Consider the following 12,091-nt stretch of genomic DNA (forward strand, 5'->3'; position numbering starts at 1 on the left):
TTGGTGTGCTCTTACAGGCCAGAGAGTTTACATTCAGAGAGGAAGTGCTGAAAGCTTTGAGACGCACAGTAGGTAGTGTATATTTCTAGAATCCTATATGTGGACACCATAGGTAGGCAGAGTTCACCCAAATCTACATTGTGTTTAGTAATAAACCCCAGGAAATATAATGCATGTTTTGGTTAATATAAACACATTACAGTTATGTTAAGTGAAAGTGACATGCTGTATATGAGCTGTTCATACATAGCAGGATGTTGTGCTTCTTTGATTTAATGAATAGAACAGAATAAACACTTACACTTCCTCACACCTGGTCTCAGCCTGCACTCTCCACTGTGGTCACTGTGGGTGAAGGAGAGACAAAGATAAGATAATAGAAACAATAATGATAGATAATGCATTATGTCATTAAACATTAAATGCTACTATACAGCACCCTTTTGGTGTTTTAAGCATTATGTTATACATTAGCTGTTGAAAAATAGCAGACAACGAGTGCCGCGCTACGAGCTTGTAGATCTGCTATTTTTGAAAATTGTGAAAATGTGGTGCAAATTTGGAATATAGCCTATATTGTTTCAGAACGAAAGTTCAAATCTTTGCTTCTGGGGGCGTCCCCTGGAACAACATATTTTCAGATGGGGGTCGGCGGCCAAATACATAACATTTTTGGGGTCCTTGACATGAAATAGTTTGAGAACCACTGACATAGAAACAGGGTTTTCTGAATACTATGAAAACTAGAATCTAGTGTCAGGTCTAAATGGCTTAAACAACAACTAGGCACATTTACACTGACTGGCATCAAGTCTGTCCATACCTGAGAGTCTTCAGTTGTCCAGCAGAGGGCAGCGTCTCTTGGTCTCCTGGGTGATTGTAGCTCAAGTCCAACACTTTTAGGTGGGAGTTGGATCTCAGAGCTGAGACCAGATAAGAACAACCTTCCTTTGAGACCATGCAGCCTGACAACCTACACGCGCACACATGCACGGCACACACACAGGGGCCCAGGATTAAAGGGATATTTCATCTTCAGTCATTTTAACATAATGAGGAAAGCACCTCAATCAGCGTCAGCAGGCGACGCATTCAAGTGCACTCGCTGCCAGAGAGACTGTCACTCACAAATTGGACTGCACAGCCACACAAAGCACTGCTCCCTCAGCACCACCTGATCTAATGCAAGTGCACGTCTCAAGACTGACGACCGCTTATATATATATATATATATATATATATTAGTGATTGTCCCGCAGGTTTTCAGCACAATTATCGCGTGGTGGGCAGGGCATGTCGAGACAGTATGTCATGTCACGTATGTGTATAAGTTTTATATGTTCATTCAAATAATTTGTTACGACTCACGCAGGAACGAGGGACCATGACCTCTCTCTCTCTCTCTCTCTCTCTCTCTACCCTAGGCAATCAAGCAAATGTGATTATGCCATACTTAGGCTAATATTAATAACAGTAAAGCATGCAAATGCTCATTTTACTTTGATAACCAGTAATTTGGGCTGCAGGGCAGACTGGTTGGGTCATTTCCTAGTGTTTCAAATTAGATATTCCTCTAAATCTGGGTAGAAATGAAAATGAAAAATAAAGGTGCCTTTTCAAATTCCAGATCCTGCACTACAAATTCCCTCTGCACGTCCTTGCCCCCTCCCCTCTCTCTCTCTCTCTCTCTCGAAAGCAATTGAAATTGAATGGACTGAACTTGCTGGGTGTTGAAAAGCCAGTCGTTAGGCTACTTTTTGTTTTTGCAGGCCGCGGGGCGGGCGGGTCATTGATTAATATATTTTTGCGGGGCAGGTTGGTGCGGGCTGGCTCCTGTGGCGGGACGGGACAGGAGGAAAACCCCTGCATAACCCCTGAATCTGTCTAGGGGATACATTAATTCACAGCAGGTGAAGATACAGTATGGTTATGTTTTTAAATGTTGAGACAGAGCTGTCAACTCTCATGCAATAAGCATGAGACAAAAAAAAACATTGAATATTTAATTATATGTTGTACTACATTTAATTAATACCCATTGTTTAGCTTCTTTTTTTTTTACAGAATCAATGGTTTTATGGGCATGACTCGCCAGGATTCTGGGTGGCTTGATTATAGGCTTAAAATAATTGATATAAATATTGTTTTTGTAAATCTCTATGGGAAAAATGAATGTGGAACCAGAACACCCACTGCTATGCCCTATAGGCTGCTATAGTAGGCTATGATATCCCCCACATCATCAACAACATATAGATTTTAAGATTAATTCATGTTCTTTGTTCTACACATCCAAAAAGTTGGCTTCCGGGTTAATTCGACCTTGGGACTTTTTGAAACATGTTTGTGTCACTGCATTGCTTATTTCTAACCTAACATGTTATCATATACAAATAATAAGGGAAAATTAGCTAAATGTGTGGCAAATCTGCTTACCACTAGCTTTCTTCACATTTGTGTTCATAAAGGTGTCTACAATCACATATACATTTGTTCCAATCCAACTCCCTTTGGAAACTTTGTGACGGCTGCTGACAGTTGGGGTACCATTAACAACCAATATAAGGCAACCATTTCCTAATTTCATTATACTTTAAGTAGCATGTGACAGGTTTTCATGATTCTGAATCCATTGCAAGCATTAGTTTTGCACAGAAAACATCACAAATGTGATGAGGTCAGCGGCACATTTGGGCAAGTGGCTATGGCCGAATTTAGGAGTGTTTTCGTGCAAAACTAATGGTTGGAATGATTCAACATCATGAAAACCCCCTAGTTTGAACATGCTGTCAAGCATTGTCACATGCTACTTAAAGCATAATGACATTTTGGGAATTTTGCCTTATATTGGTTGTTAATGGTACCCCAACTTTCTGCAGCTGTCACAAAGTTTCCCAAGGGAGTTGCGTTGGAATAAATGTATAGGTTATAGTCAACCTTATAGTAGACACCTTTATGAACACATTTGTGAAGAAAGCTAGTGGTAAGCATTTTTGTGCAGATTTGCCACACATTTCACTACTTTTCTCTAACTAAAAGGAGTAGCTCTGTAATTCAAATTAGGTGTGGTTGGAGGAACATGCAGCTATGAGAATCACACAGGTGAATGAATTCAAGAATGATATATATCAAGTACAAGGAAGTACGTTTGCATTTGACAGGAAGTAATCAAAATATGCCTATTAGGGAATTATGGATACATGTAATTTACATAAAAGGTTAAGGAATACTAACCTGAGTGTCTCCAGTGTACAGTTTGGACTCGCCAGTCCAACACAAAGCTTCTTTATTCCTAAATCCTGCAAATCGTTATTACTCAAGTCCAATTCTAGAAGACTAGAGCTGGAGGTGAGAACCGACGATAAATCCTCACAGCATCTCTCGGAGAGGTTGCAGCCACTCAGCCTAAAGAAAACAAATAGTGCTAAAATTAGATTTTATTTTTATTTAATTTCGTATAAAATAATTTAAGAAAGATTATATATATATATATATATATATATATATATTGTTGTTAGTTCACCTACAGAACTCTTTTGGAGGCTTTGACCACTGGCAGCAGTCTTAGAAGAGCCTCTTCTGAAGCACCGTATTTCTTCAGGTCAAACACGTCCAGCTCCTTTCCTGATGACAGCAACATGAAGGCCAAAGCTGACCACTGAGCAGGAGATAGTTTGTTTGCAGAAAGACTTCCCGTGGTCAGGTACTGTTGGATTTCTTCCTCTAGAGAATGATCATTCAGCTCATTCAGACAGTGGAGCAGATTGATTTTTCTCTCTTGAGAGATATTCTTCCTGATCTTGGTCTTTATGTACTTGACTGTTTCATGGCTGGTATGTGAACTATTTTCTGGCTCTTTGAACAGAATGTTTAAGAGGGTTTGATTGGTTTCCAATGAGAGGCCCAGCAGGAAACGTAGGAACAAGTCCAGATGTCCATTTGGACTCTTTAAGGCCTCATCTACTGCACTCTGGTAGAGGTTCTTCTTAGATTTGGTTCCAAATAGCTTAGAACATGTGGAGGTTTTTGGTTGTGACATTAGGTTGAGACCATCATTCTTGAATGAGAGAAAGACATAAAGAGCTGCCAGAAACTCCTGAACACTCAGATGAACAAAGCTGAACACCTTGACTTTGTGCAACCCAGACACCACTTTAAACATCTGTGTGAACAGACCTGAGTACACTGAGGCGGCTCTCATATTAATGCCACACTCTTTCAGGTCGGATTCATAGAAGATGAACTTGCCTTTTTTCAGCTGTTCAAAAGCCAGTTTCCCCAGAGACAGAATAACCTGAATATTCTCTGGATTCAAGTCTGAATTTCTCTCATCTCCGTCCATCTTGACATTCTGATGTATGAATTGAACCACTACAAAGTGGATGTACATCACAGTCATGGTCTTCGGCAGTGCAAAAGTCTTGCCCATTCTCAAGATATGTTCAAGAACTGTAGCAGCGATCCAACAGAAGACTGGAAGGTAACACATGATGTGGAGGCTTTGTGATTGTTTGATGTGTGAGGAGATTGTTCTGGCCTTGTGCTCATCATCAATAAATCTCTTTTGGAAGTACTCTTCCTTCTGGGGGTCAGTGAATCCTGTCAGCTCTGTCATCCTGTGAACATACTTATTAGGGATCAGATTGGCGGCTGCAGGTCGCGTGGTTATCCAGATGCGGGCAGAGGGAAGCAGGTTCCCATTGATGAGGTTTGTCAGTAGGACATCCAATGAGGTTCGCTTTGTGACACTTTTCAAAATGGCATTCTTCAAGAAATGTAACGGAAACCTACACTCATCTAGACCATCAAAGATGAACACAGTTTGGGTCTCTTTGTTGCAGATTCTTGCTGTGTTGATTTCACAAAAAAAATGTTGAAGAAGTTCCATCAAACTGTAGTTTTCGTCCTTCACCAAATTCAAGCATCGGAAAGTGAATGGAAACACAAAGTCGATATTCTGGTTGGTTTTATCTTCTGCCCAGTCCAGAGCATACTTCTGAGCTGAGACTGTTTTACCAGTGCCAGCCACTCCCTTCATCATCACTGTTCTGATTGGATCTTCTCCCGGTAAAGCTTCAAGAATGTCTTCAAATGGGATTCGTGCTTCTGGTCTGAATGCTTCCCTAAACGCTGTTTCAATCTGACTGACCTCATGTTCATTACTGGCCTTTCCACTGTCTACCTTTGTGATGTAGACCTCTCTTAAGACCTGATTAAGAGGCTTGTTTGGAGTTTGACCGATGTCTGTCCACTCTTCCAAACACTTCAACTCCTCCTTAAGATAAGACTTGAGTTGTTGAGTTTCTAAATGACAAAGAAAATAAAAAAATAAAAGATAAAACAGACAGCATCATTAACTCATTTATTGCGGCTAGCTGTTAGCATAAATCCCAGTTCCAGGTGCCACCATACGCGTTCACTTTAAAAGTCGGAGTTTGCCCACCCCGCCACCCCCCACACACACACTCGCTACACACACTCGAATATCATTAGCACAAGCACTCACTGTTTACCTTTCGTTAGAAGCTTTTACATGGCGGGAGCGTCGCGGTAAAAAGGCAAAAATTTAATCCGAAATTTGGATGGCAGAAGATCCACCAAGTACATATATGGAGTGAGAACAGTATCAAAAGTGTCACGGTAAATCTTACATATTTGTAACTCACAAGTTCAGATTTGCAACTCACGTGAGTGAACTCACAGGTTCACATTTGTGTTTTGTATCCACAAGTTCAGATTTGTGTTTTGTATCTGTATTTCGCATCTGTGTTTTGTATCCGTGTTTCGCATCTGTGTTTTGTATTTGTGTTTTGTATTTGTGTTTTGTATCTGTAATTTGCATCTGTGTTTTGTATCCGTGTTTCGCATCTGTGTTTGAAACACAAATACAAAACACAGTTGTGAAACACAGATACAAAACACAGATGCAAATTACAGATACAAAACACAAATACAAAACACAAATACAAAACACAGATGCGAAACACGGATACAAAACACAAAACACAAATCTGAATTTGTGGATACAAAACACAAATGTGAACCTGTGAGTTGCAAATCTGAACTTGTGAGTTACAAATCTGTGAGACCTTTGAGACTGTGCTAAAACTCTGCTGCTCTACTATTGAGACTCTTCTGACATTGGGCGTTAACGAACGTCATCATTGGCTGAGGGAATCTGTCAATCATTCTGATTGACAGATTCCTCGGCCAATCAGATCGGTCCGCCTTCAGCCAATCCTATGGCTCTAATGCCCTGGGGGCACGCTGGTCCATAGCTCTAATGCCCTATGGTGGGGGGCACGCTGTTCCATAGCTCTAATGCCCGGGGGGCATGCTGGTCCATAGCCCTAACGCCCTATGGCGGGGGGCACGCTGGTCCATAGCCCTAACGCCCTATGGCGGGGGGCACGCTGGTCCATAGCCCTACGCCCTATGGTGGGGGGCATGCTGGTCCATAGCCCTAACGCCCTATGGCGGGGGGCACGCTGGTCCATAGCCCTAACGCCCTATGGCGGGGGGCACGCTGGTCCATAGCTCTAACGCCCTATGGCTGGTCCATTAGATTGCAGGGCATTAAGTGTCCTCCAATGACACAACTGTGAACCTGTGAGTTCACTCACGTGAGTTGCAAATCTGAACTTGTGAGTTACAAATATGTAAGATTTACCGTGACACTTTTGATACTGTTCTCACTCAATAAGTACAGCTCTCCTGGATTCCGATTTATGGACATTTGAAAATCATCCTTTCAACTGCTTTACACGGTTGATTATATTTTCAATCCCATAGCTGGAGCGGTGGGGCGTTGCCATAGCAACCGGATCAATGTTAAAAGCTGCCGTGGGACATTGGGGTCCGTATATATATACAGACCTGGGATATGATGTCCCCTATCGACGGGGTCCGTATATATATATACAGACCTGGGATATGACGTCCCCTAGCGTCGGGGTCCGTATATATATACAGACCTGGGATATGACGTCCCCTAGCGTCGGGGTCCGTATATATATACAGACCTGGGATATGACGTCCCCTAGCGTCGGGGTCCGTATATATATACAGACCTGGGATATGACGTCCCCTAGCGTCGGGGTCCGTATATATATACGGACCTGGGATATGACGTCCCCTAGCGTCGGGGTCCGTATATATATACAGACCTGGGATATGACGTCCCCTAGCGTCGGGGTCCGTATATATATACGGACCTGGGATATGACGCCCCCTAGCGCCGGGGTCCGTATATATATACAGACCTGGGATATGACGTCCCCTAGCGTTGGGGTCCGTATATATATACAGACCTGGGATATGACGCCCCCTAGCGTCGGGGTCCGTATATATACGGACATGGGAAAGAAATAATGAAGTGTCCTCCAATGACAGGACTCGTTAAATCTGAAGTTAAAAGTGCAATTGTTTGTCTGCTGTTGTAGCCATTTAACTGTGGTAACATGTTGTACCATTCTTTCACTTGAGAACAGATTCATTATTGACCATATTTGTGTCAGGTGTAATATAGGGCCACATAACACTACCTGTCACACCTGTTCCCCTCCCCTTTTCCCTCTACAACAAATCTCTTTTCTGAAACTAGCCAATGAAAAAGCTTGCAAGTTACAAGGCATTGTGACATAATGTATTGTGAGCTTGTAAAAGTAATTTTAGCTGGTTCATGTGGTTAATGAAAAAGTGGCTTTTCAAATATTTCTAAAATAAGGACTAGTGCAAGTGAAGTAATGTACACACCTTTCATGCTGTATTGAGGCATTTTATGTTTACATGTATTAACCCATTTAGAGTTTAAGACCGTAGGTTGTGTACACACGTCCTAGCGCATTTTCATTGATATCAAACGAGAGAAAAATATTCTGATATATATATATTTTTTGTGGGGGGTTGGCCCATATCTGCGCGGCACCCCGAGCTGCTATTTTGAAAGAAATCCCGGCTGATTGTGTTAAGGGGCAGAACGGCTTATGGTCCCTCATTGTCTTCTTCTTCTTCTTCTTCTTCCACCAAAAATTGTAGTTCTGGATTAACTGTGCAGTCGGTTTGGAAAAAAGCTTAAACCTGATTTTCTGCCAAGGATTTTTTAGCAATGTGTGTGAAACTCTCTACACACAATCTAATTGATCTGGGCATTCTTCTTTTCCTTTGGGCTTTTCCCTTCAGGGGTCGCCACAGCGAATCATCTGCCTCCATCTCACCCCGTCCTCTGCCTCCTCTTCTCTCACACCAACTAACTTCATGCCCTCTTTCACTACATCCATAAATTGTCTCTTTGGTCTTCCTCTAGGACTCCTGCCTGGCAGTTCCAACCTCAACATATATCCTTCTACCAATATACTCACTATCTCTCCTCTGATCCTATCCATCCTTATTATAGTAGAGTCACAAACTAATGTTCTGTGACCATCCTCTGGGAACAATGTTGTGATGATTGATGACCTCTGTGGACCCTTTATAAAAGATTTACCCCCAGGTCCCTCGCAAAAAGAGGGCCAAATTCAAAATGGCGCCCAGCGCCATAGCCAAACATGAACTTTTGATCCAGATGACCTAGAATCATGTATGAAGACACTTTTTCATACAAGTCAACCATGAGGATTCCAAATCTTTAAGACTTTAATCATAAAACCTCGTTTTGGCCCTGAACTTCAAGATGGCCGCCATCCAACAGTGAAAACTTTTGAATATGAAAGTAATTTATTTGGGGTTTGTAATTCACTGGTTTCTGAATCAGCAGATTCAGATGACTCCACCCTCCTCCTCTATGCAGCATCATCATTCTCCTCCTCATCCTCCTCACTCTCAACTTATTCGTCCTCTTCAACTGGCCCTGGTGCAGGTAGGTGTGTTGGGAGAGAAGGACGACAGCGACCACCCACCAACTCCCAACCATGTCCGAGGGGCGAGGGGTGGTGCTTCAGTGTGGGGTGGAGCACTAGATATGACAAGTAGTTGGCACAGGCATCTGCATCTGAAGGGAGACGGATACATTATTTTGTCTTCATTGTCTTCCACTTGGCAGCACAGGCTTCAGCCATGGTGCTACTCTTCTTGTCTAGATGACCTGTATCATGAATGCAAAGAGCTCTTGTTCTACCTCCTTCTCAAGGTCAAGGCTACAGTAAAACCTGAGTTGGCATCACAGCCTGTAAAACAGTGTAGCTGCACAATGCAGTCTGCCATCTCTTTTGTCAGCAGGCCACAACAGAGGACTGTCTCTTTGTTTCTCTTGATGCATGCCAGGGAGCTGCCATGAGATGACCAATGCTGCAACATAGACATTGGTATTAGCTGTATCAATAGCAATAGGGCCACTATAGCCTGACTGCCGCAGACCTGCATAAACAGTGAAGAGGATGGTGTCAGCTTCAGACTGCTCAATGCTGCAGTCTTCCATCGGTTGTTGTGTTGACAAGTTGATGCAATGTGGGCCAACAGAGTAGACAATCTCTGGATTCACATTCTGTGCCAGGTCTGTGAGGTACAGTAGCTGCATATTATTATTATTTTTAGCAACTGCTCCACACTACACAGTAGTGTTTTGAATGCCTTGGCAGAGGGGAAGGGGTGATTCAATGTCATATACGTGTTGGGTACATGTGCCTTCATCTCGCCCATCATCTTTGAGTATGCTGCATCGTATAGGGTCATTCACAAAGATGATACGGTGAGCATCACAAAGGCAGGCAAGGATGATGGATGACAGCTTGTGGACATGGGCTGCCTTCTTGTGTCTGCCGATCTTCCGCTGATGGAGTTTCCATCCTCCAAATCATGCCCATGTCGATGAGAGTGACATAGGGTTCTTTGATATATATAATTTGGAGAGAGAGCTTCTGGATGAGCTTGCTCTTCTTTGTCTTCCTGTATGTGCCATTTGGGTTGAATAAGGCCACACATTCCTCAACAACATGTTCCAGCAACTCGGGGGGGCTTGGCAAGTTGACGGTCTTAACCAGGTTGATCACTGCTTTGAGAGTACTTCTTTCCATTTCAGCAGCTCTTGCCTTCAGTTCCTCGCCGGGCATCTCTACGCATGCATGCTTGGAAAATGTCAAATGTTTGCTCAAACTTATTCTCACTAAACACCCGGTCCTGCAAGAAGATGTTCAACTTTTCGGGTGGCAAGAGTGTTGTGAGCCGCTCTTATGCGGGCCACATTGTTAACATTTCTGGAGTGCACCAGCAGCTGATTTTCATTTTGGAGGATGAAGCCAGCATGACTTAATTTTGCTGCCCTTGTTCATGTACATTCAATGCACATGTCCAGGCCATGTTAGAATAGTGGTTACCTGTGATGGACTGAGTGAAGTTAGTACGAAGGAAGGCAACCTGCAACCAGCAAGGAGAGCTGTCAGCATCGCCCAGAAGTCAGGCAGCCACCTTCCATACTTATTGTTGTCGTATGCTACCATCCACGGCAGCATATAACACGCAGAGAGCAGACATATACTCTTCCCAGTTGCAGATATGGGATGCATGCACATTCTGCATTAGCGCATCTGTCATGGACAGGAAGTCCCTCCAGTAGTCTGCCTTGCCACTGAATTGGGAGAAAAGGTTGCTGATGAGATTCTTGAGATCAGCATCATCCTCCAGTGCTGCATGAACAGCAACTATGGGAGAGAAATATCAAGATTCTCTCGTCTCCTCTGTTGGATATCATTGGCCAGCTGACTTATAATTGCCTCAAAGATCAGTCTTTCAGCGCACAATCAACACATCCCTCAGCAATGACTCCTCCCGCGACAAGTATATCTCCTAGCTCACTCCCCTTGTAGCGCTTGTTGATGGCACTCATCATCACACACTGCATGTGTATGGAAAGGACCAAGAAAGGGCACGATGTCATGGTACTTGTCTTCGTCCTCTGCCTTGAGCAGAGTGATGTACACAAGATGATCTCCCAGTAAAAAGGCAAATGGAATGCATTTTGTGATACCTGCACCAGGGCCAGTTGAAGAGGACGAGGAGGATGAGGAGGATGATGCACAGAGGAGGAGGCTGGAGTCATCTAAATCTGATGATTCAGAAACCAGTGACACAGAATGCTCTGACACATGTTTTGTGTCTGTAAAATGTACAAACCCCAAATAAATGACTCTCCTATTCAGTTTTCACTCTGCTGGATGGCTGCCATCTTGAATTTCGGGGTCCAAAACAAGGTCTTATGATTAAAATGGTGTCTGATGTGGAATCCTCATGGTTGACTTGTATGAAAAAGCCGGGCGACATTTTTAATGTGGCCCTCTAGCAAAAAAATGCAAAAATGCCAGGATTTTTGCGAGGGACCTGGGGGCAAAATCTTTTATAAAGGGTCCACAGAGATCAAATCAATCATCAAAACATTGTTCCCAGAGGATGGTCACAGAACCTTAGTTTGTGACTCTACTATTACTCATAGAGAGAACCTCAACATTTTAGTATCTGCTACCTCCAGCTCTGTTTCCTGTCTTTTCTTTGCTGATACAGTCCTATCACACATCACACCTGACACTTTTCTCCACCCATTCCAACCTGCTTACATTTGTTTCTTTTCCGCACTCTCAGTTGCTCTGAAATGTTGACCCTAAGTACTAAAAGTCCTCCACCTTCTTCCCGTCTACTCCCTTACTCTACCTACTCACTGCTCTCACTACAGGTCACAATGTCATCTGCAAACATCACGGTCTATGGGGATTCCTGTCTAACCTCATCTGTCAGCCTGTCCATCCCCATGGCGAACAAGAAGGGGCTCAGTGCTGATCCGTGATGCAGACCCACTTCCACCTTGAGCTCCTCTGTCACACCCATAGCACACGTCACCACTGTCTTACTCCATACTGTACATGTCCTGCACCATTCTAACATACTTCTCTGTCACTCCAGACCTCCTCATAGAATACCACAGTTCCTCTCTCTGCAGTCTGCACTATAATGTGCTTTCTCCAGATCTACAAAGACACAATGCAGCTCCCTCTGACCGTCTCTGAACTTCTCTGTCAACATCCTCAAAGCAAATATTGCAGTACTCTTCCTTGGCATGAAAGCATACTGCTGCTCAGAAATGCTCTTCCCTTAGTCTAGCTTCCAC

The 12,091-nt window shown here is 43.3% G+C and overlaps 1 protein-coding gene across 1 annotated transcript in view; it reads right to left on the reverse strand.

Moving 5' to 3' along the window:
• LOC306917643 (protein NLRC3-like) overlaps positions 1-11,811 on the reverse strand; it is a gene marked incomplete at both ends in the record, with an annotated part of 19,264 nt that extends 7,453 nt beyond the window's left edge. Inside the window, 6 exons of the mRNA XM_079495939.1 lie at positions 302-345; positions 824-973; positions 3,235-3,405; positions 3,528-5,304; positions 10,311-10,350; positions 11,710-11,811. Coding sequence (XP_079352065.1) covers positions 302-345; positions 824-973; positions 3,235-3,405; positions 3,528-5,304; positions 10,311-10,350; positions 11,710-11,811 — 2,284 coding nt within the window. The remainder of the gene's footprint in view (positions 1-301; positions 346-823; positions 974-3,234; positions 3,406-3,527; positions 5,305-10,310; positions 10,351-11,709) is intronic.
• Positions 11,812-12,091: the final 280 nt, after the last annotated feature.

Source organism: Electrona antarctica (assembly GCF_951216825.1).
Source record: "Electrona antarctica genome assembly, chromosome: 24".
NCBI classification, from domain to species: Eukaryota; Metazoa; Chordata; class Actinopteri; order Myctophiformes; family Myctophidae; genus Electrona; species Electrona antarctica.